Source organism: Canis lupus, chromosome 21 (assembly GCF_048164855.1).
Source record: "Canis lupus baileyi chromosome 21, mCanLup2.hap1, whole genome shotgun sequence".
In the NCBI taxonomy this organism is placed as follows: domain Eukaryota; kingdom Metazoa; phylum Chordata; class Mammalia; order Carnivora; family Canidae; genus Canis; species Canis lupus.
In genome coordinates this window covers 30,921,184-30,944,875 of record NC_132858.1, presented here as the reverse complement: position 1 = coordinate 30,944,875, position 23,692 = coordinate 30,921,184, and the positions used below count along the sequence as shown (strand labels likewise).

Here is a 23,692-nt window from a genome sequence, read left to right as displayed (position 1 = left end):
TTGGGCAACAATATTTTAAATTTTCTCTTGAGACTTCATCTTTGACCATTGTGTTATTGGAAAGTGTGTTGTTTAATCTCCAAATATTTCAGGATTTTCTAGGTATCTTTCTGTTATTGAATGCTAGTTAAATTCCTGTGATCTGAGAACAAACATTGTATGATTTCTATTCTTTTAAATTTGTTAAGGTGTGTTTTATGGCCCAGAATGTGGTCTATCTTGGTGAATGTTCCATATGAGCTTGAGAAGAGTGTGTGTTCTGCTGTTGTTGGTTGAAGTAGTCAATGGATGTCCATTACCTCCAGTTGATTGATGGTCCTAAGTTCAACTATGTCCTTACTGACTTCCTGCCTGCTAAATCTGTCCATTTCTGGAAGAGGGGTATTGACATTTCCAAATATAAAAATGGGTTCACCTATTTCTCCTTGAAATTCAGTTTCTTCCTCAGGTATCTGACACTCTGTTACTAGGTGCATACACGTCAAGGATTGTTATGACTACTTGGAGGATTAACCCTTTATCATTATGTATGCCCCTCTTTATCTCTGATGATTTTCCTTAGTCCTAAAAATGCTTTGTCTGCTTCGCTATTTGATGCCTTTGCTTTTGAAATTAATAAAACTACTCCAGTTTTTTTCTGTTTTATTGAGATAACAACTGACATACATGTAAACTGTGTGTTTAAGGTATACAGCATAATGATTTGACTTACACATATCATGAAATGATTACCACATAAATTCCGTTAATATCCATCATCTCAGGGGCATCTGGGTGGCTCAATTGGTAAAGTGTCTGCCTTCGGCTCAGGTCATGATGTCAAGGTCCTGGGATCAAGCCCACATCAGGCTCCCTGATCAGCAGAGAGCTTTCTTCTCCCTCTCTCCATTGCCACCCGCCCCCCCCCACTTGTGTGCTCTCTCTCTCTCTCTGTCAAATAAATAAAATCTTTAAAACATATATATCCATCATCTCAAATAGATATCAAAAGAAAAATGTCCTTCTTTTATTTTTGATGAGACCTCTCAGGAATTTACTCTCAACATTTTTTGTATATGCATAGCATCCAGCAGCATTAACTGCGGTCACCATGTTGTCTTTTACATCCCCAGTGATCATTTATCTTATAACTGGAATTTTGTACCTTTTGACCACCTTAATTGACCCAGTTTTATTTTTATTAGCATTAGCTTGGTATATCTTTCTCCACTCTTTGACTTTTAACCTATCTGTGTCTTTATATTTAATGTTGGTTCCTTACGGACAACATACACTTGGGTCATGCTTTTTATCCACTCCGATAGTTTCTCTCTTTTAATTGGCATTTAGGTCACTTATGTTTAAAATGATTATTGGTATAGTTGAATTAGTATTTACTACATTTGTAACCATTTGCTATTTGATGCCTTTGCTTCACTTTCATGGTTTTTTTCCCTTCCACTCTTTTTTCTGCCTTCTCTGGTTTTGAGTATTTTACATCATTCTGGTTTCTCTCTTCCCTTAGCATATCAAATATACTCCTTTTTATTTTTATTTTTTTGAAAGGGAGAGAGAGAGAGAGACAGAGACCACAAGCAGGGAGCGAGGGACAGAGGGAAAGGGAGAGAAAGAATCTTAAGCAGGCTCCACACACAGCCTGGAGCCTGATGCGAGGCTCAGTCTCACAACCCTGAGATCGTGACCTGAGCAGAAATCCAGAGTCAGATGCTTAGCTGACTGAGCTACCCAGGTACCCCGACTATACTTCTTTTTTAAATGCTTAAAAAAGAAGCATTGGTTGCCCTAGAATCTGTAACCTGCTTTTACAGTTACACTAAGTCTGCTTTCATCTAATACTGCACCACTTCACAGATAGTACAAGTATTTTATAACAGGCTATTCCTAAGTCTTCCCTCCCATTCCTTATGACATTACTGTCACACATCTCCCCTACTCACAAGCTACATTCAACCAATATATTGCTATTATTATCTTGAACAAACTGATAGATCAGTTAAGTATAAGAAAAAATATTTTGGGATGCCTGGGTGGCTCAGCAGTTGAGCATCTGCCTTTGGCCCAGGGCATGATCCTGGAGTCCTGGGGTCAAGTCCCACATTGGGCAAGGGAGCCTGCTTCTCCCTCTGCCTGTGTCTCTGCCTCTCTCTCTCTGTCTCTCATGAATGAATAAATAAATTTTTTTAAAAAATAAAAGAAAAATATTTTATTTTACCTTCATTTATTCTTTCAGTAGGCCTCTTCATTTATGTAGATCTGAATTTTGACCTATACTCTTTTTCTTCTCTCTGAGGAACTCCTATTAACATTTCTTGCAGGGCAGCCTGGGTGGCACAGCGGTTTAGCACCACCTCCGGCCCGGGGTGTAATCCTGGAGACCCGGGATCGAGTCCCGGGACGGGCTCCCTGAGTGGAGTCTGCTTCTCCCTCTGCCTGTGTCTCTGCCTCTCTCCCTCTCTCTCTCTTTCTGTATTTTTCATGAATAAATATATAAAATCTAAAAAAAAAAACTTTTCTTGCAGGGCTGATCTTCTGGTGACAAATCTCCACAATTTTTGTTTGTGTGAGAAAGCTCTTATTCCTGCCTTCACTTTAGGATAATGTCACTCATTACAGAATTCTAGGTAGATGGGTTTTTTTTCTTTCAACAATTTAAATACCTCATTCCACTCTTTTTGCTTGCGTGATTTCTAAGAGAGGTCTGATGTAATCTGTATCTTTGTTCTATTGGTGAGCTTTTACCCCCCGCCCAGCTTCTTCTGAATTCTTCTCTGAGTGAGATAGAAAGGCTGGAGAGGGCTGGGGCTGAATATTTTCCATCCTTCGGTAGGTTAGGATGTATTAAAATCCATATTGGATACCCAGAGGGCAGACTATGTGAAGACCCTGGAGGAAAGAACTGTCTACAAGTCTGAGAGAAATGCCTTAGAAGAAACCAGCCTCGCTGATTCCTTGGTCTTGAGCCACCAGACTTTCTGAAGGCTAAAAGACAAGACATCTAGCTCCCAAACTCCCAGTGTACAAACATATAAAAGGAAGTGAATCACTGCAGTGAAAACCCTCGTCAGAGAAAAGGGGAACGAGAACCAGCCAGGCTGCCTGGCCAGCGCCTACTGGTGGGGGGCACAGCACAGACTCCCAGTTACACTGATTGATTTTGGGATGTCAAGCCAACCTTGCACTACTGGGATAAATTCCACTTAGCCACAGTTTGTAATTCTTTTCATATGTTAATGATTCTGTTTTCTAGGAGTTTGTTGAAGATTTTTTTGTGTGTCTATTTATCAGGGAGACTGGTCTTTAGTCTTCTTGTGGTGTTTGCCTTGTCTGTTTGGTATCAGGGAAATATGGCCTCACAAAATGAGCTGGGCAAGTATTTTTCTTATTTATGTTTTTTGTAAACGTTTGTGAGGGAGTGTTTAGAATGCTTTAAATGTTTGATAGAAATAAATAAATAAATAAATAAATAAATAAATAAATAAATAAATAAATGTATGTTTGATAGAATCACCAGAAATGCTGTCTGGGCCTGGACTTTTCTTTGTGGGAATTTTTCTTTATTATTAATTCAATCTCTTGTTGTAGATCTATTCAGACTTTTTTTTTTTGTCCGTTTCAATAGTTTGTGTCTTTCTAGGAATTTGCCCATTTCAGCCAAGTTATCTAATTTTAGCACACAGAGGATGGGTCAGCTGTAGGTCCATCTTTTCCTCATCGTTCCCACTCCTCCTGAAGTGGTTCTCTTTCTGAGATCAAGATGTGACGTAGAATGTTCAGAACAGGGAAAGGAGCGTGCTGCGAGGGCATGAGCACGCAAGAATGAGGTTTTCTGAAGACAGGAGAGCTCGGGGAGGGGAACCCCCCAAGGAGGAGTGGGTGATGCTGAAGACATCAGAGAGACCTTGTTGGCAGCTGCCATCAGGACAAAACATGAGAGTGAGGATGAAATGTTCCAAGTTTTCCTGGGGAGCAAAATCCTTGCAGGAGGAACCTTCGAGGGATTTCACGATGCAGTCTAAGTTACTTGGCAGAGATTTCAAGATTGCGCCTTTGGAAGTGGCCCTGCTCAGCAGCTAAACATGTGGGGATACCCACACCGCCTCCCTTCATTTCCTTTCCTCTCCTGCTTCTTTCTTTCTTTCTTTCTTTCTTTTTTTCTTTCTTTCTTTCTTTCTTTCTTTCTTTCTTTCTTTCTTTCTTTCGAGAGACAGAGAGTTGGTGGTGGGGGAGGCAGAGAGAGAAGGAGAAGCAGGCTCCCCACAGAGCAGGAAGCCAAAAGTGAGACTCGATCCTAGGACTCTGGGATCCTGACCTGCACTGAAGGCAGATGCTTCACCCACTGAGCCATGCAGGTGCCCCTGGCTACCTCTTTCTTAGAAAGAAAGCCTTTGGCTGTCTCCACCCCCCAAACTGCACCCCTCCACCTGCTCCCAACCTCCTCTCCTCATCCCTTCCACACTTGGCTCACAGCAAGGCTCCCCAATACTGGCTCCCACTATCAAAGCCTTTTCCAGGACTGTTATCAGCAGCTGCTGAGAGTCTATTGGGCCCAGAGTCCATTTAAGGAGGGTCCATCTCAGGAGATGGGGATGACCTTGAAATGCCCAAATCACAGGCCTCGGGGCTCTTGGGCGGGCAGATGCACGCCCTTCCTCCAGCCCGGTGCCGACTCTGAGCGCTCCCCTTGGTTCGGGAGATTGAGGGAAGGAAGGGAGCGTGTACTTCAAGGAAAAGCTCATGGTCAGCAGCGTTAGGTGCGGGGACAGGTGAGCAAGTTTAGAAAGCAGGGTGTTCTCGATGACCCAGAGCTTCACAGTGAGAGGACATCCCCGGGACTGGAGAGCCGGGAACAGGCAACACAGAGTGGGCCAGGCTTTGCGTCCTCCTGCAGGCCGGAGTGCCGTTGCCGGGCCTCCCGCGGGTGAGGAACAGACTCTGAGAGGTTAAGGAGCTTGTTCAAGGTCATCCAGCTACTGGGTGGTGGAGGCAGGATTTGATCCTGACAGTCTGGCTAGGAGATGGTGCTGTTGATGGTGGCACTTTCTGTCCGAGATGACAGTGAAAGGGGGACACTGCAGTTGTAAAGAACTTGCTTTCAAGAAATTATACTGTGGAGGGGAAAAGCGAATGTGCATTTAGGAGAATCACAGCACTGGGACATCTGTCTCTGCCTGGGGGAGTGAGGGTGTGCAGAGTGTCTCAGGGTCGGAGTCGGGTTTCATGAGGGGACCTGAGGGGTGCATTGGGGCCTTTGGAACTGGGGCTGCTGCCCAGGGCCCTGCAGTGTCCCCCGAGCTGTGCAGGCCCCACATTAGGCCCACGGTCCAGCCCTGACACACCTACATGTCGTCTATTTGTTGTTGCTTTGCCTCTAAAGAATGCCAGCCGTGTCAGAGGAGCTAAGTCAGGAGCCAGCAGGTCAAGGGAGCTGGGACCCCATAAGAGCTCGCAACAGTAGCACCCCAACCCCCGACCTGCCCCGGCAGCCGAGGCCCAACTGTGCTAAGGGCTTGTCTCCAGGACCCTGACTCCGAGGAGACTCAGTCCACTCCTCTGCTTGGCTGGGTGTTGCCCACACCATGGCCTAGAGTAAGGGCCTTGCCCCCGCTCTGGGCCTGCCCCGGTGAAGCTGCTTCAACATACAGGGCACGTGCACTGCCCCTACCTTCCCGTGCTCTGTAGGGGCAGAGAGACCTGTTCGTGCTCACAGAGTCCTCAGGTACTGGCAGAGCCCCTCCAGGCTCTCTGCTCCCAACCCTGCCCTGCATCCAGAGGCTGCCCAGCTAGATGGGTGAGGACCTGGCAGGGATTCAGGGAGTAGGAGTGAGGGAGGGGCTACCCTCAGGCAGATGTAAGTGTGGCTAAATGGAGCCAGACCTATGAAAGCCTGAGCCCACCTCAGGGAGACACGGATCTATTTATTTTAAACAGAAAAATTAAAAAAGCCAGGAAGAAATGGGCACCTCTGTGAGTCCCCTCCTCCTGGTGGAGGGGGGCAGTCAGAATAGATGTCCCCAGGACCCTGGATTCTCTTCCCAAGGGGCAGTTCTCGAGGCTCCTGGCAGAAGCAGGATTAAACACAAGGATGGCTTATGGCCGGAAAGGCAGTGACGATTCCAGAACACCTGTTCTTGCAGTTTCACAGAAATGCTCAGAGAGACGCTGAGTTCATTTTCTGCGGCTGCTGTAAATGCCACTACAAACCTGGCCTAAAGCAACACACATTTATTCTCTCACAGTTCTGCAGGTCAGAAGTCCACAACCAGTTTCTCTGGGCTGGGTTCCCCGTGCTGGCTCGGCCACATCCCCTCCAGAGGCTCTAGAGGACGTGTCCTCGCCTTGCCTTTCCGAGCTGCATTTCCAGCTCCTAGTGCTGCTTTCTTGGGCTCTGGGCTCACGGCCCCTCCTACAACTTCAAAGCCAGCAGCCCAGCATCTGGCTTCAGTGTCACACTGACTCCCCCTCTGCCACTATCCATGACCCTGGAGACGGCACTTACAGCCCACTTGCACAATCCAGGACAACCTCTGGACCCTGAATTCGATCACATCTGCAAAGCCCCTTTTGGCATATGAGGGGACATTCACAGGTTCCAGAGATTAGGACCCCAATAGGCTTTGGGGTCTATTATTTAGCCGACCACAGATACAGTCACACAAAGACAGTATTAACGTGGTCACACAGATAGACCCAGACACACACACACACACACACACACACACACCTCACATGGGCAGACACTGTCAGCAGAACCTTACACTCATCTGGTCACACAGTCCCACAGCAGTCCCACACACCCCTCACCTCCAAACCTCTTCTCATCAGCCTCCTCAAGGCAGATTTGAGAAGCCTCAGAGCTCCCTTCCCTGGCCCACGTGACAGCCTTCCTTTCCCTGATAAGAGCATGCAAGTCCCAGCGTCCCCTCTCCCTTAGAAGCCCTTCTTCCCCGCTGCCTTCAGAATCCAAGCTATCTTGAGGCCTTAAAGCCAAAGGTCTAGTTCTGAGCCCCACACAGTCCACCCTACTCTGCAGTCACCTGCTCGCAGCTGTGCCTCGCTGCCACACCCTACGGGGTTTCAGAGCACAGGAAGAGAAAAAAGATTAGAAGAAAATCAAAGGTCACCAAGCAAAAACTCTTAAAGGGTGATTGTGAGTGTGCACCACAGTGCCTGAGTTGGGGAGCTCGGCAACTGCTGGACGGAGGTCTCAGTCCTGGCTGAGCCAGAGCACCAGGGTCTGGGGCATGGACGAGGCTGGACAACAACTCCACTAGAGTTTGGCTCCGGTCAACCTGAGGAGAGATCACATTTCTGATCCCCACTAAGGGCTAGTCCTAGGGCCCAGATTCCATGGACCCACCAGAGGCCTGCTGTAGGTGAGTGCTGGCATTCAGGGTCATCGCTCGGGAAGCCCTCCACGGCCTCACCTCACCCTGCCCGCTCCCTGGGGCTTCACACCTGCTTATCCACAATCTCCCCCCAACATCCCCCAGGCTCAGGATTCTAGGGACTCCTTCGGCACAGAAGGCATCAGGGGTCTGTTCCCCAGAGGAGCTCGGACTCTGCGGGTGGTCTAGGCATCCGCCTGGGCCCCACCAGAGGGTGCCATGAGATGAGTGGCATGGGGAGCTGAGGAGCAGCTGGGCCAGGGGGTGAGCCTGGCTGTCTGCTGAGGCCAGCTCTGTTCCAGGCTCCCAGGGGACGGGCAGGGAAGAGAGAGGAAAGGGGATCGTGAAGGCCCTGTGGACACCTCGTTTTCGGCTTTTGACCTGGCCTAGGCTGGTGTGTGGGGAGCACAGGGGAAGGGAGGTGCAGAGCAGGAAGGTGCGGCCTACTTTGGGTCAGGGTGGCCAGTGCCTGCCCCGGAGTGACCCCATTTCATCAGCAGGCGGCACAGCCTTAGAGCAAACCCCACCTACTCCCTCCATACGCCCCCCACCCCAGGTCCTGGGGCAGGGAGAGATTTCTGTCCCCGCTGAGTGCCTGGGGTCACCTGGAGGGATGGGGGCGCATCTGAGCCACTGACCTGGGGCCCCCGACTCAGTCGGGCGTGGGGGGGCAGTGAGGCAGCGCCGGTGTCACCGTGCACGCACCTGTTGATGCCGCAGCCCCCCCAGCGTGGAGTTCCTTGTGGCTGTAGCGCGGGACCTGCTGCAGGCCACGTTCGAAGACCTGAACCAGGAGCAGCTGAAGCGCTTCCGCCACAAGCTGCGGGATGCGACCCTGGACGGCCGCAACATCCCGTGGGGGCGGCTGGATGGCTTGGACGCCATGGACCTCGCGGCCCAGCTAACCCACTTCTACGGGCCGGAGCCTGCGCTGGATGTGACCAGAAAGACCCTGAAGAGGGCGGACATGCTGGACGTGGCCGCGCGACTCAAGGAGCAGCAGCTGCAGCGTGAGCGCGGGCAGGGGGTCGCCTGGGTCCCTGCCTCCGGGTTGGCCTCCGCCTGAGCACAGTCTGGGTCCCGGGCCTCATCCTTCCCGCTTCCCTGGAAAAGGTCCAGTGCGCCCGCGGCTGGGATCCTGGGTGTTCCTGAGTGTGCTCCTCTGCGCCCCCGCATCCCTGCACCCCTCCCGCTGCAGCCCCCACCCGGCCCCTGCACCTTCGCGGGGCCTCACCGCAGGTCTCCTTTCCAGGGCTCGGCCCCAGCTCCTCCACACTGCGCTCCGTATCGGGTAGGTCTCTCTCCGTGGGAAGCGCGGGCCCTAAGTGGGTTAGTGACCCTCAGGTTAGTGGCCCTCCGGCTGGCAGCACATGTGTCAGAGGAGCCCGACGGCTGATCCCAGGGAGGGGAGCGCATGGGAAGGCTGGCTGGGGAGGCAGCCCTGAACCCAGTGGCTTGGGGACCTTGGAGGCGGCCCATTGACACCGCCCGTCCCTTCCCATCCCCGTCCTCCCTCCTGCCCTCCCTGCCCCCGGCGCCCACCAGAGTACAAGAAGAAGTACCGGGACCACGTCCTGCAGCAGCACGCCAAGGTCAAGGAGAGGAACGCGCGCTCGGTCAAGATCAACAAGCGCTTCACCAAGCTGCTGATTGCGCGCGAGGGCGCCGCACTGCCTGACGAGGCCCTGGGGTGCACGAAGGAGCTGGAGCCCGAGCCCCAGCGAGCGCGGCGCTCCGACACCCACACCTTCAACCGCCTGTTCGGCCGAGACGAGGAAGGCCAGCGGCCCCTGACGGTCGTGCTGCAGGGCCCAGCGGGCATCGGCAAAACCATGGCAGCCAAGAAGATCCTGTACGACTGGGCGGCCGGCAAGCTGTACCACGGCCAGGTGGACTTCGCCTTCTTCCTGCCCTGCCGCGAGCTGCTCGAGCGCCCGGGCGCCTGCAGCCTGGCCGACCTGGTCCTGGACCAGTGCCCCCAGCGCAAGGCGCCCCTGAAGCCCATGCTGGCGCGGCCCGAGCGGCTGCTCTTCATCCTGGACGGTGCGGACGACCTGCCCCCGCTGGCGCCCCACGCAGCGCCCTGCACCGACCCCTTCCAGGCGGCCGACGCCGCGCGGGTGCTGGGCGGCCTGCTGGGCAAGACACTGCTGCCTGCCGCCCGCCTGCTGGTGACGGCGCGCACCACGGCGCCCGGGAGGCTCCTGGACCGCCTATGCTCCCCGCAGTGCGCCGAGGTGTGCGGCTTCTCCGACAAGGACAAGAAGAAGTACTTCCATAAGTTTTTCCGGGACGAGAGGCTGGCGGAGCGTGCCTACCGCTTCGTGAAGGAGAACGAGACGCTCTTTGCACTGTGCTTCGTGCCCTTCGTGTGCTGGATCGTGTGCACCGTCCTGCGCCAGCAGCTCGAGCTCGGCCAGGACCTGTCACGCACCTCCAAGACCACCACGTCCGTGTACCTGCTGTTCATCATCAGTGTGCTGAGCTCCGCACCTGCCGCCGACGCTCCCCGAATGCGGGCCGAGCTGCGAAAGCTGTGCCGCCTGGCCCGCGAAGGCACCCTCGGGCACCGGGCGCAGTTCGCAGAGAAGGACCTGGAACGACTGGAACTTCGCGGCTCTAAAGTCCAGACGCTGTTTCTCAGCAAGAAGGAGCTGCCAGGGGTGCTGCAGACGGATGTCACCTACCAGTTCATGGACCAGAGCTTCCAGGAGTTCTTCTCGGCGCTGTCCTACCTGCTGGAGGAGGAGCGGGATCTCCGGGCACTTCTGCAGGGCGAAAGCCACCTCACGCTCACCACACGCTTCCTCTTCGGGCTGCTGAACCCAGATCGCGTGTCCGACATGCAGCGCCACTTCGGCGTGGCGGTTCCAGAGCGTGTGAAGCAGGATGTCCTGCTGTGGATGCAGGAACAGGGCCAGGGCCGCCGTAGGGCGGCACCTGAGAAGACGGCAGGGACAGATGCTGCGGAGGACGCCGAGGAGCCCGAAGAGGAGGAGTGCGAGCCCAACTACCCGCTGGAGCTGCTGTACTGCCTGTACGAGACGCAGGAGGACGCCTTCGTGCGCCAGGCCCTGCGTTGCCTGCCGGAGCTGGAGCTGGAGAGGGTGCGCCTCAGCCGCATGGACCTGGTCATCCTGAGCTACTGTGTCAGGTGCTGCCCACCCGGGCAGGCCCTGCGACTGGTTAGCTGTGGGCTGGCCCCCGCACAGAAGAAAAAGAAGAGCCTGATGAAGCGACTGCACAGCAGCCTGGGCGGCAGCTCGTGAGTCCACGGCGGAGGGTGGGGGGGCACGTGTGTCCGTGCATCCATCCCTGCAGGAGGACTGGGTCCACACCCGCCTCCTGCTCCCCCAGAGGAGGAGCCCACCCCCTTGCAAGGCAGCCTCCCAGTGTCCCTCTGTCCATCTCCTTCCCTGGGTAGCCCTGGCCCTGCCAATCCCCAGCCGTCCACATCCACGGCAAACCTCTGAGCATGGCTATGCGGCTCGCCCCAGCTTTCTCATACAGTCTGGAATGCCCCATGCCTGCTGTGCCCTGACCTTGGCACCTGTTCTTCTCTCCGTCCAGAACACTCTGTTTGCTATCTATCATCAGCACTTTCCCAGGCTCCCCCAGTTAGCCTGGGACCCCTTTGCCCCCAGAAGTGCCCCATAGACCACTGTATGCCATGACCTCCACCCAGCTCTGTCTCCTTCCCCACACCCTCAGCTCCTTCAGGGCAAGTTGTCTTAGCTCCAACCGGCACTTGACCCCCTGCTCAGCATCTGTTCAGATGACAAATGTCGGGATGTCGGGAGGGGCTGGAGCTGGGGCTGCCCACTGCAGGTGCCAGGGTTGACCCACCTCAGAATGTGGGTGACATGCCCCCCGCTGGACCCACATAGACTGCTCCAGCATGAAGGTGCCTGCGACCACCGATGAATGATTTCAATCTGGGTTTGGCGTGAAGGGGATAGAGGGATCCTGGCTCAGTTTAGGGTCAAAGGGCATCATCAGCTCTGACACCTCAGGACCACAGGAAAGAGGTAGGGATTGATAGAGGACAGGTGAGCTTCACCTTGCTCTCTCTCCTAACAGTTCACAAGCCAGCAAGAGAAAACCCCAGCCTTCTCCACTACGTCCACTCTTCGAGGCCATGACTGACGAACATTGTGGTCTGAACAGCCTGACGTGAGTGACCATGCCCGCCCCCCTTGGAAGGGATGCAAAGCAGGATACTCTAGGCAAGGACAGAGGCATAGTAGCCCTGTCTGGAAAGGGCTCAGGGGACAGGCTGAGAGCCCATGGCCTCTGGTGTCTCAAGCTGGGGTCAACAGGTTGTAGCCACACAGGGTGGAGGAGGAAGAGATGGGGACAGGGGCTCCATCACCAACTTAGGTGATAGAAAGGAGGGGTTGGCCCCAGTTTGAGGGGGAAGTAGGGTGCAGCTAAGCATTCTGGGAGAAGGATAAAGAAGACCACAACATGCTTTCCTTCCAAAGAAAGAAAACAAGCAAACAAAGGAAGGCTGCTAGGTCCTGTTAGAAAGTGCCTGGCAGTCCCTGTGAACTCTCACAAGCCCCGGAGGGAAGTGTGCAGGGCACAGGCCTTGAGTCCAGGCCGCCCAGCCCTTGGCCAGGATGGTCTGTCTGAGCTCGTTTCTTCACCCACGAAATGCAGCCAGTCAATCCTGCCTCGAGGGTTGGTATGGGATCGAGTATGGCAGCCCGAGTACACGACTGTCACCAAGGGAGCTGAGTAAGAGAAGCGGTAGGAACTCGTGCCGGAGAAAAAAAACAAAAACAAAAACAAAAAAAAAAAGGAACTCGTGCCGGAGGGGGCATGGCGAGATAGGGACAGGCGCATGTCCACGGTGACTTGGCCACACAGCTCGGTAGGACGGTATTTCAGCAACCTGGGGGGGAGCGGGGCCACGCAGGGGACGGGCACATCTGGCCTGCCAGTCTGCCACGAAACGGAACGCGTAAGGTGTTCACCAGGCGTTATTTAGAGTGGCAGGAAAGGAGAACCAACATAGCTGCTCAGTCCTTGGGGACCGGCTAAGGGGATGAGCTGTGGCCTACCCTAGCTGGAGAGGCAACCATATGCAACTAAATGGGCTGGCACAGGCTCTAAACTGGCTCATCGGGAAGCTGACCGTGCAGTGCAGCCCGGCCCACTGCACGTGGCCCCCAGGTACACAGGTGGTGGCAAAGGACAGGGAAACCCTGCTCCTCTGGTGCCAACATGTCTGCAGACCGAAGCAGCCACCCAAGGGGCGCACGGTACGCAGAGCTGGGGTAGAGCAGCACGGCCCCGGGGCCTGGAGGCAGACCCGTGTGCTCTGACCGCAGGCTGTGCCGCTGCAAGCTGCCTGACTCTGTGTGCCACGACCTGTCTGAGGCCCTGAGGGAGGCCCCGGCCCTCACAGAGCTGGGCCTTCTCCACAACCAGCTCAGCGAGGCGGGCCTGCGCGTGCTCCTCGAGGGTCTGGCCTGGCCCCAGTGCCGCGTGCAGAAGCTCCGGTGAGACCTGGCCCGGGGGAGCCCCGGGAGGCCCGGGGGCAGGGCGGAGGCGGAGGCGGAGGGCCGGGCCCCCCAGCACACCTGAGGCCCCCCTTCCCCCAGGGTGCAGCAGCCCAGCCTCCAGGAAGCGCCTCAGTACATCATCAGCATCCTCAGGCAGAGCGTGGCGTTGTCCACCCTGGATCTCGGCGACTGCCAGCTGCCGGGGCCCGTGGTCACCTCCCTGTGTGCGGCCCTGCAGCACCCAGGATGCCGCCTGCAGACCCTCAGGTAGACGCAGGGGCGGGAAAGGTGCTGCCAACGCAGCCTCTCAGGCCTGGCTTGTGTTGGGGGACTGGGGACGCCCCCCAGACCCTGAAGAAGAGCCCCTCCCAGGGCCCCCCCGAGCGGCCACACTCAGACCCTGTGCTCCAGAGCCCTGGCCCCAGCCCTTGGCTTCCAGCGCCCAGCCAGACCAAACGTCCACCTGTCGTCCGGTGCCCATGCGAGTCGGCCCGTGATCCCCATGCCCATGGACTTCCCTAGAGGCTCTGGCCCCCAGCCCCTGACCCCTTCCCCAGCCTCTGGCACCGTGTGCCTGTAGCACAGCCCAGGCCAACACCCCATCACTGCCCCCGCACGGCTGTCCCCCCAGCCCTGGCCTCAGCTTCCCCAACCAACTCCTGCTTGTCTTCCGTGTGCATGGCCACAGTCTGACCTCCGTGGAGCTGAGCAAGGAGTCACTGAAGGAGCTGCAGGCAGTGAAGACAGCAAAGCCGGGTCTGGTCATCATCCACCCAGCCCTGGACAGTCACCCCAAGCCTTCCAAGGGACTCAGCGATGCCCTCTAAAGCCCTGAAGGTCAGGGGGAGGACTCCAGTCAGCCCTACGGAGTAGATTTCCTCATCCCACGGGCAGGAGGGTGTTGCTCTCCGCTCTGGGCAGCTCTTGAGCCCAAGAGGTTGGGGGCAGGCAGACGGGAGGTGTCCCCTCCACTCACAGCCTAAGCACAGGTTTTGCCTCTGTCTCAGATGCCCAGGAACCCCTCCTCCCCCACCCCCACCGCTGCTCCACCCACCTTCCTGTCTTAGGGCCCTCGAGCCTTCCCCCAACAGAGGCCACCAGCAGTGATGACCCCAACAGTTCCCAGTTATCCTGCACCTGCCGTGCATTGGCCATTACCTGGTGTGCTCAGTGCAGAGGGACCCCTTCGCTGACCCCATCCCCATCTGTATACAGGCCCACAGCCCCACAGCCCTGCCTCTGGCCACAGGGGACCAAGCAGGGGCTGACCTCTGACCAAAGGTGAGCGTCCCTCCCCAGGAATTTGGGGGTTGACCATCCCTGAGGCTGTGTGGTTCTAGTCCAGAGGTGCCCATTCACTGTCTGGGTCTTCAGGGATGGACACCAGGGGAGAGGGGAGACGGAGCAGCCCCCAACACTGATAATACATTCTCCTTTGAATGAATGAATGAATGAATGAATGAATCTTGGATTCATTTCTGCTGATTTCTGTTGTACGCGGCCAAGCACCCTAACGACTGTTCACAATCTTTCCTCTGATCCCCAACCTGTCCCAGGAAGGGAACTGAGGCTCGGGGTTGCAGCCTGACTGGAGGGAGCTCTAAGGTGAGGCCTGGCTTGGATGGACAGGCCAGTGGTGCACAGCCCCCAAAGCCTCGGGTCTCTGCTCAACACCGCGGGGCTCAGCCAGTTCCTGAGGACCAAGGGGGTCGGTGCCTTCCCTGCTCCGGGGAAATCCCCCTTCCGTCATCAGCGTTCAAGTCCAGCCATTCATCCCACAAAACAGACAAAAACCCCTGCCCTCCTGCACCTGCCAGGAAGACAGACTAACAGGTTTAGACAGGGGCCAGCCAGGGCTTTGGGGGAGCGTAAAGCAGGGCCAAGTGTTGGGAGACCATGCGGCCCAGGGGTTCTGGTTACAAGTAAGGAGTCTAGGAAAGTCTAACCGAGCGCAGGGTGCTTGAAAACAGAAAGATGTCCAACCCCGAGCCCTGAGAAGTCTGGACGGGAAAATGTTCCAGGCAGAGCTACAGCAAGGACAAGGCCGTGACGAGGAGTGTCTTGGGCAGGTCGGGCTGCTGTGACAAAACACCATAGACTGGGGGGCTTCCCAGAAGTTTATTTCTCTGGCGCTGGAGCAAGGGTCCAGGTGGTGAGGCCCCTCCTGCCGCAGAAGGCTGTCCTCTCACTGCCTCTTGTCTGGGTGGCTCCCAGGCCTTTCCTAGAAGGGCTCTAATCCCACTCTCGACAGCTCTTGACCTCCTTAACTCCCGAAGCCCCCGCTTCCACATAAAGTCAGATTTGGAATCCGATTTCAACCCGAGGATTTAGGGGCACACATTCAGTCCATAACAGGGAGCATGCTTGGACCGTTGCAGAAGCAGCCCGGAGGCCGGAGTGGCAGCCAGGCGAGAGGAGGGGGTCAGGGTGGGGTCGAGGTGCCGGCTGGCCGTCCTCCAGACAAGGTGGGCACCACCGCCGCAGGCCTCTGAACAGAAGGCCCCGGCCCGACCGGGGCACCGTGAGGGTGACCACGGCTCCGTGTCCACAGGGACCAGGACCCTGGAAGGCAGAGCAGAGCAGAGAGGCTGCTCCGCCTCAAGAGGCTGCCTGGGGTCAGGGGAGCGGGGAGCCCTGGCAAGTGAAGAACCAAGTGGGTGTGGGGACAGCGCAGGCCTCCGCAGCTGCACAGGCGGTGTCCGGCACCTGTGGGGGGGGGGGGGGGGTGAGCGAGAGGAGCTGCTTTCCAGAGGCTCGTTGGAGCCTGAGCCGGGGCTTGTGGCTCAGGCCAGTCCAGGGAGCGCAGCTGGTGCCGCCCTGGAGTGCCCCGTGGGCCCGTGGGGAGGGGGCCAGAGCAGGGGGGGTCAGGAGCAGGGGGTGGGCCCGGGAGCAGAGGGGGGGGAGGGGCCGGGAGCAGGGGGTGGGGGCCTGGAGCAGGATGGGCGGGGGGGGCCAGGAGCAGAGGGGGGGGCAGGGGGGGCCTGGAGCAGAGGCGGGGGGGGGGGGGGCGCCGGGAGCAGAGGCAGGGGGCGGGAGCGGGGGGGGGGGGCCTGGAGCAGAGGCGGGGGTGGCTCCGGGAGCAGAAGCGGGGGGGGGGGTGGGCTGGGGGGGCCGGGAGCAGAGGAGGGGGGCGCCGGGAGGGGGGCGCCGGGAGCGGGGCGGTGGGGGGCCGGGAACAGGTGGGGCCTGGAGCAGAGGCGGGGGGGGGGGGGGGGGGGGCGCCGGAAGCAGAGGCAGGAAGGGGGGTAACAGGGGGCGCCGGGAGCAGAGGCGGGGGGGGGGGGGCGGGAGCAGGGGGGGGCCTCCTGGAGCAGAGGCGCTGGGGGCTCCGGGAGCAGAGGCGCTGGGGAGAGCCGGGAGCAGAGGCGGGAGGGGGGTAGCAAGGGGGGGCCAGGAGCAGAGGCTGGGGGCGGGAGCAGGGGGGGGCCTGGAGCAGAGGCGGGGGTGGCTCCGGGAGCAGAAGCGGGGTGGGGGGCCGGGAGCGGGGGGGGGGGCCGGGAGCACGAGGGGGGCCGGGAGCGGAGAGGGGCCCGGGAGCAGAGGCGGGGGGTTGGGGGGGGGCAAGGTGCGGCGAAGTGAAGGGCTCCTCCGGGAGCAGACGGGGCCCCCCACGAGGCCACGGGCCCTGGCCCTATCCATCCCAGGCACGTCCCTAAGGTCACAGTTCAAAGTGTGCTCCTCACGCGGTTTCCCGCGGGTGCCACCCGCGCAGCAGCGGCGCCAGGCCCGCTCCCCGGGGGAGGAACCCCGCCCCGGCCCGCCCCGCCCCGCCCCGCCCCCTCCGGCCCCACCACCGCTCCGCCCCGAGGGAGGGACCCCGCCCCGCCCTGCACCGCCCCGGGAGAGGGACCCCGCCCCCCTCCGCCCCCCTCCGCCCCCCTCCGCCCCCCTCCGCCCCGCCTTCCCCTCCGCCTGCCCCGCGCGGCCCTGGGGGCGGGGACAGCACGACCTTCCGGCGACGGGGCGGCCGCGGTGAGCCCCGCCCCCCAGGCCCAGCCGAGCCCCGCCCCGCCCCGCCCTGCTGAGCGCCGTTGTCCGGAAGGCTGAGGCTTCCTCACTGCCCCTAAAAGATCAGGGCTCGTGGGGGTGCGGCTTGGAGAGACCCTGAATTGAGATCCTAAGGTGGGAGTTCGGGGGCCCAGCTGGGTCTCTGGACATCAGTTTTAGGAGTCTCGGCATCTCTTGGGGTGAAAGTTTCCTGGGGTAGCTCAAAAGTGGGGGCTGCCCGGGTGGCCCGCACCCCTCCCCACCCGCTGCTGGATGCATCACCCAAGTTGGGGGGGGCTTTGGGGTTTAGGGACAGTCCGAGGAGGGAGGAAGGGGGAGGCCGGGCCAGCGGTGGGAGCCGTGACTCCCCCTTTGCAGACCGCGCGGCTGAGCACGCCTTTCCATGGAGGATGCGGGTGAGGACCCCACCGTATTCACTGCCCGTTCCCTGCCCAGTGACCCCCGGCTCTTGGCCACCGTGACCAACGCGTACTTGGGCACGCGTGTGTATCATGACACACTGCATGTGAGCGGCGTGTACAACGGGGCTGGCGGGGACACACACCGGGCCCTTTTGCCCAGTCCCCTCAATGTCCAGCTGGAGGCGCCTGCAGAGACAGGACGTGAGCTGACGGAGACGTTTGTCCTGGACACAAACACAGGTGACCACGGCCCTGCTCCCCCACCCGAGCCCCTGTTGCAGCTGAGGGGGAAACAGCAGCAGGCCCAGGAGCAGCCCCATCCAGGCCCCTCCTCCTCCCAGCTCAGGATGCCTCACTCACAAAGAACGGCAGGGCAGGGCTTCGGCCCTGCAGGGCACCCCCCAGCTGGTAGGAGCCTGGGGTCCTCTGCAGACCGCCCTGCAGGCCCCCCCCCCCCCAGCTGGTAGGAGCCTGGGTCCTCTGCAGACCACCCTCCAGAGCCTGGGGTAGGAGCCTGGGTCCTCTCCTGGGTCCTCTGCAGACCGGGCAGTGAGGGCTCCCACGGCAGATCCACTGTACTGAGGGGTTGGCCCTGCCCTTTGCCAGGCTCCTTTCTGCACACCCTGGAGGGCCCCAGCTTTCAGGCCTCCCAGCGCATCTACGCCCACCGCACACTGCCTCACGTCATGGCTTTCACTGTGTCCATCACCCGTGTGGCCATGGGGAGCTGGCCCATCACGGTGCTGCTGCGGTCAGCCTTCTCCCCGGAAAGCCCAGACCTGGACCTGCATCTGGGTCCTGATTTCCAAGGAGCCCGGTGAGGAGGGGGTCAGGGCCGGCCGGCGCTCCAAGGAGGGAGCCGGTCCCTTAGACATGGCCACACTCTTGCAGGTACCTTTATGGCCATACGCTTACCCCAGAGCAACCTGGAGGGCCCCAGCAGGAGGTACACATGCTGTGGACACCGGTGCCCCCAGCTCTGACCCTTGGGGAAAGCGAGGAAGACCAGACCTGGGAGTTCTTGACCGTGGTGGGTGGCAGCCAGGCCGAGGCCCAACTCTGCTTCACCGAGGCCCTGCAGCTGCAGGTGGGGGGCACTCTGTACGCTGCGCACGCCCGGGCCTGGGCCCAGCTCTGGGCTACCTGTGGCCTGGATGTGGTGGGGCCCCTCCCCCTGCGCCAGGCCTTGCGTGGTGCCCTCTACTATCTGGTCAGTGCCCTGCCCCAGCCCGGGGCCCCAGGATACACCTGCCACGGTCTCAGCCCTGGGGGATTGTCCAACGGGAGCCGAGAGGAATGCTACTGGGGCCACGTCTTCTGGGACCAGGTATGCACCATTCCACCCCGCACGCAGCAGCCACGGGGCAGCCCGCAGACACAGAGGATGCTGTGCTGAGGGCGTAGCGCGGCTGCCGGCTCTGCCCCCCGGGATGGGGCCTGCGATTTGGGAAGCACAGAGGCCACGGCGGAAGGGAAGGCTGCCTGGAGGATGTGGGATCTCTGACAAAGAACACATAGGAGTTGGGTAGAAAAGAGTGATTCAGGCAAAGCGACCAGAAGGGACAAACACCACAGCTGGACAGCACCTGGCGGGGCAACAGGATACCTCCCCAGGGCACCGAGAGCAGCTCTCGGGTTGTAGGTAGCTGGGGAGTGACCCTGACAAAGGTGTGCTCGGGAAGGACTCGGGGGCGCTGAGGGGAGCCCAGGGGAGGAGGGGGAGGCCTCGGCTGGTACAGTGGGCGGGGCCGGGGTGCTACTGCGTCCTCATCAGATTGTCCAGCAGCCAGAGGCCCGCTCCGGTGGAGCCAAGTCCCTCACCCCCGGTCGGGCAGCTGCCGAGCGGTGGTGCTCCGTGCCTGGATTCTGGCCTTGCTCCCGGGGGCCGCAGATGCCTGCTGGGGACTAACCCGAGGAGCCCGGGGCCTGGAGACGGCGACGTGGGCTGGGGGGTGCGGGCGGGCAGCCTCGGAGGGCCCGGGAGGGAGCCGGCGGGCGGGGGCAAGGAGCTGGACGGAGCCCGGGCCTTTCGGGAGGCAGCGTGGAGCCGGCTGGCTGGGCCAAGGCACACGGGGCAGGCGGGGACACAAACGGGCACACAGATGCTGGGGGAGCTCCTGAGCCAGGGGCACTTCCTTGCTCTCAGGATCTCTGGATGTTCCCGACCGTTCTGTTGTTCCAGCCGGAGGCCGCCAGGGCCCTCCTGGAGTACCGCATCCGGACGCTGGATGGGGCCCTGGACAACGCCCGGAAGCTGGGTTACCAGGTGAGGGGGACCTGGCACCCACCCTACAGGGCTCCTGCGGGCTGGTGTCCCCACATTCCTCCTCGGCCTGCACCCATCCCGTCAGGTTCTTCTCTGGGTAGGGCTGGGATTCCTGGATTCTTCCAGGGGCTCGGCAGCACCCTGGCTCCAGGTCAGAGCAGCCTGGCTGGGCCCAGCTCGAGTCCCCTTGCCGCCCTGGCCTGTGACGGGGACACAGCGGGGTGCCCCTCCATGAGGGCATCCGCACATGCGGTGCGCCCACTTCTGTCCTCCGTGGCTGGGGATTGGTGGGCCGCCCGTGGACCACCCAGAGCCCTGGAGGCTGCTCCTCCCCCGCGGCCCTCAGGGAGCCAAGTTTGCCTGGGAGAGCGCAGGCTCTGGTCGGGAGGTCTGCCCCGAGGACGTCTACGGCGCCCAGGAGATTCACGTCAACGGAGCTGTGGTGCTGGCCTTCCAGCTGTACTATCATGCCACCCAGGTGAGGGGTCCCGACCCCCCAGGCCCGGGCACGCCCCACCCCCGCCACGGCAGGCCCTCGGAGGGGCCCCGGCGAGACCTCGGGTGGCGTGGCCCCTGCCCACTGCCCGCGGCTTCCCCAGGACGTGCAGCTCTTCCGCGAGGCCGGTGGCTGGGACGTGGTCAGGGCCGTGGCTGAGTTCTGGTGCAGCCGCGTGGAGTGGAGCCCCGAGGAGGAGGAGTACCAGCTGAAGGGTGAGGCGCGAGGAGGGCAGGGCCATCCCTGGGGGCGTGGGGGGCGGTGGTCGGGGAGAGGCGGGGACAGCCGCGGCTGGTGGACGCTCCTCAGGGGCACGTGGTCTCTGGCTCCGGCGTTGCCAGCCCCACGCGGGCTGCTGGCATCGGGGCAGGTCCCTGGGACCCTGCCCTGGACACCAGCTCCTGTCCGTGTGCGTAGGAGTCATGCCGCCCGACGAATACCACTCAGGGGTCGACAACTCCGTGTACACCAACGTCCTGGTCCAGAACAAGTAGGACCCGAGACCCCTGCGCCGCTGCCCGCACGCGGGGGGCCAGGGGGGCTGGGCCTGCAGCTCCCTCTCCCTGCCTCCCCCCAGCCTGCGCTTCGCTGCGGCCCTGGCCCGGGACCTGGGGCGGCCTGTCCCCACTGAGTGGCTGGCGGTGGCTGAAAAGATCAAGGTGCCCTTCGACCCGAGGCAGGACTTCCACCCTGAGTTTGACGGGTACCAGCCTGGTGAGCGCCCTCAGGCTGCTTCGGGCCCCTTCACCCTCCCCTGGACCCATGTCCCCGCCTTCCCGCCCCCTCGCCCATCAGCGCCCGTCCCTCCCCAGGAGAGGAGGTGAAGCAGGCGGACGTGGTGCTCCTGGGGTACCCCGTCCCTTTCCACCTGAGCCCTCACACTCGCAGGAGGAACCTGGAGATTTATGAGGCTGCAACGTCCCCAAGAGGCCCGGCCATGACCTGGGTAAGGAGGCTTCGGAGGGAGGGGCGGGCCGGCGGTCCTCGGGGCGGCTTCACCCGGCCCCCCAGCCCCAGTACCGGCCCCCAGCGGGGCTCCCCTCCAGCACGTCCTCTGACTCTGGCCCCAGAGCATGTTCGCCGTGGGCTGGATGGAGCTGAAGGATCCCCGGCGGGCCCAGGACTTCCTGGAGAGGAGCTTTGCCAACATAGCTGAGCCCTTCAAGGTCGGCAGCGGCGGGTCAGCCCTCGTGCCCAGCACACCTGCCTCCACCCTGGCCCCCGGGGTCGGGGCGGGAGCCCAGCCTCAGGGGCGGTCACCAAAGGGTCAGAGCCTGGCCTGGGGTCGGGGTGGCGGCCTGGCAGCCTGGCAGCCTGGCACTAACCGCGGTGCCCGGGCAGGTGTGGACGGAGAATGCAGATGGCTCAGGCGCTGTGAACTTCCTGACCGGCATGGGGGGCTTCCTGCAGGCGGCGCTCTGTGGATTCACAGGGTTCCGGTGAGTGGGGCGCTGGCCAGGAGCAGTCGCGTGCCCCCCACTTCCTGCTCTCACCACCGCCTCCCTCCCGCAGGATCACCGGAGCTGGCGTGACCTTCGACCCCATGTGTCCGGCGGGGGTCTCTGCAGTGCGCGTCCGGGGCCTGTGTTACCAGGGGAACAGGCTGGACTTCTCCTTCTCCGAGGGCTCCGTGACGATTGAGGTTAAAGCCCAGCCAGGACCCGGGGCCCCGCCGCTGGAGGCTGAGCTGTGGCCGACGCACACACGAGTTCCCTTGCTCCCAGGTGGGCAGCCAGCCCAGACTCACCGAAGCATCCAGAGCAGGTGAGCGCCCCAGGGCTGCCCCCTGCATGTGTGCCCCCACTCCAGATGCCCCCTCTCCCTGCAGGGCACAGAGTCTCCTTCCCCCATTCTGCTGGACGGATACAGAGGTCACTCCCGCCTGGAGCAGAGGCAGCAGGTTCCACTCCAGGAGTTTCCTAAGAGAACTTTGAGGACATTAGACCCCTGCCCCACAACCCGTGGGACCCCAGTTTCCTCGCCCTGGTGCTGTCTTGGGCACTCTGCGCCTGCATGAACAAGCAAGGCTTCCGGATGTCTCCCAGGTCCTCCGGGCCGGCTCCTCCCTCTGTGGGCACCCCCCTCCGGCTGCACCCACCCCTCCTCAGCACCCTCCTGGCTCCTGGGAAAATCTGAATTCGTTGGCCCAAAGTTCAAGACGGTCTGCCTCTAACCCGAGGCCCTCTGCAGCTGAGCCATGGCCTCACACTCAGCCACATCTGTGCCTGCCTTTGTGGGCCGATGCCCACGCCTGTACCTGCACCAGTACCCTGCCCCAGGACCCCACAGGGTGGGGCGGGTGGGGCGCAAGCCTCCTTGTAGGGGATGGCAGGGCCGAGGGGCAGGAGGCACACTTGGCCCCCTGCAGAGTCCTCGGGACTCTCCATCACAGACCACAAAGGAACTTCGCGTGTCATGCAGGCGAGGGGCGGGCACAGTGGAATTGAGGTGTGCTCAGCAACCTCAGTCCGTGGCTCCTCCAGCCTCCGGGCCACTTCAGTGAGGCTGCACCATCTCCATCACGGGCCTTTCTCAGCTAGGAAGAGTGGGGGCAGGGTGCAGAGCAGGACCGTGCACCTCGCCTCCAACCAGCCTGGAGGACTCAAGGCCACAGGCCTGGGCCCACCTGTCCTGACAGGCTGCCCCTCCTCCTGGGGCCTCAGCCCATCTGTGGGCACATCCAACTTGGGGCCTTGAGGGTTTCTCAATGAGGGGAGATGGTACCCGCTGCCAAAATTTTGGTGAGAGCCGTGCCACGTGCACCAAGTGTGGCTGAGGAATTAAAGGTCCGTGCTGGGAGAAAGTCTGCTGCCTTGAGGAGCTGGCGCCCCCTTCCTGCCGAGAGTGAGGCCTATGTAAAGGATGGGGTCACACAGGAAGTGCAGTGGGTGCTTGTACAGAGCCGGCGGGGGGCCTGCCACTGTCCTTCGCTCAGGCCACCCACTGTCCCGCGTCTGTCCTGGCTGGACAGTTAGTCCAAGCTCTCCAAGAAGCAGATGGCCATGAGGAGGGCAGGTGGAGGCAACGAGGGGTCCCCGGGCTTGTCTCTGCAGCACGTGGTACGAAGGGTGGCCTCCGAGGGTGCACAGCAGCCTTGCAGATCCACAGGGAGGTCGGTGCTGGTCCCTGCAGGCACATGACCTCAGGGAATGAAGCCTGCACCTTCGAGGGCTTGCCCAGGTGCCCCAGGCTCTCCCTCACCCACTGGCCACGTGGCAAAGCCCAGGGCAGGTCGGCCAGAGCAGGGCGTGCTGGCGGGCACCGTCCCGGTAGAGCAGAGGCTTACCTTTGCAGCCCTGGAGCCCGGCGTGGGCACAAGTACTCCCGACGCTGATACAGCCCGGTCCCTCCTGCCTGTACGCGCCGCGTACGTGTGCCTCTACCTGTACACAGCGAGGGGCCCTCCACGGAGACCAGGGAGGGTGGCCATACACGCGTGCCAGCCACGTCTGGTCAGGGCTCCGTGGCAGCCACTGACCTGAACTTCACCGGGCTCCTCGGCCTGCCCAGGAGGCAGCCCGGGATGCAGAGGACGGCTGGCCACCCTCCCCATGCCTGTCTTCACCACACACTGTGTCTTCAGCACCTGGGCACAGGCCAGACAATCTCGGGGCCCCTCACCAGGT

General features: G+C 60.4%; 2 protein-coding genes across 6 annotated transcripts; both read left to right on the top strand.

The window, feature by feature from the left end:
• Positions 1-7,096: 7,096 nt before the first annotated feature.
• NLRP6 (NLR family pyrin domain containing 6) lies at positions 7,097-14,355 on the top strand. The gene is made up of 8 exons (XM_072791280.1): positions 7,097-7,373; positions 8,106-8,395; positions 8,638-8,676; positions 8,931-10,650; positions 11,466-11,558; positions 12,722-12,892; positions 12,995-13,162; positions 13,584-14,355. The coding sequence occupies exons 1-8, from the start codon at positions 7,348-7,350 to the stop codon at positions 13,720-13,722; spliced, it is 2,646 nt and encodes an 881-aa protein (XP_072647381.1). The 5' UTR covers positions 7,097-7,347; the 3' UTR covers positions 13,723-14,355.
• Positions 14,356-16,886: 2,531 nt separating this feature from the next.
• On the top strand, positions 16,887-22,869 carry PGGHG (protein-glucosylgalactosylhydroxylysine glucosidase). Of its 5 annotated transcripts, none has more exons than XM_072791278.1 (14): positions 16,887-17,017; positions 17,261-17,544; positions 17,911-18,121; positions 18,196-18,250; positions 19,451-19,570; positions 19,917-20,048; positions 20,170-20,281; positions 20,484-20,556; positions 20,644-20,780; positions 20,879-21,012; positions 21,137-21,232; positions 21,408-21,505; positions 21,579-21,830; positions 21,876-22,869. In XM_072791278.1, the coding sequence occupies exons 2-14, from the start codon at positions 17,286-17,288 to the stop codon at positions 22,081-22,083; spliced, it is 1,887 nt and encodes a 628-aa protein (XP_072647379.1). In that variant the 5' UTR covers positions 16,887-17,017; positions 17,261-17,285; the 3' UTR covers positions 22,084-22,869. The 5 variants fall into 5 exon arrangements, with proteins under 5 accessions (XP_072647379.1, XP_072647377.1, XP_072647376.1 ...); XM_072791276.1 differs by having other exon boundaries at positions 18,196-18,391; XM_072791275.1 differs by having other exon boundaries at positions 18,196-18,631; positions 21,579-21,790; positions 21,895-22,869.
• The last annotated feature ends 823 nt before the right edge of the window (positions 22,870-23,692 follow it).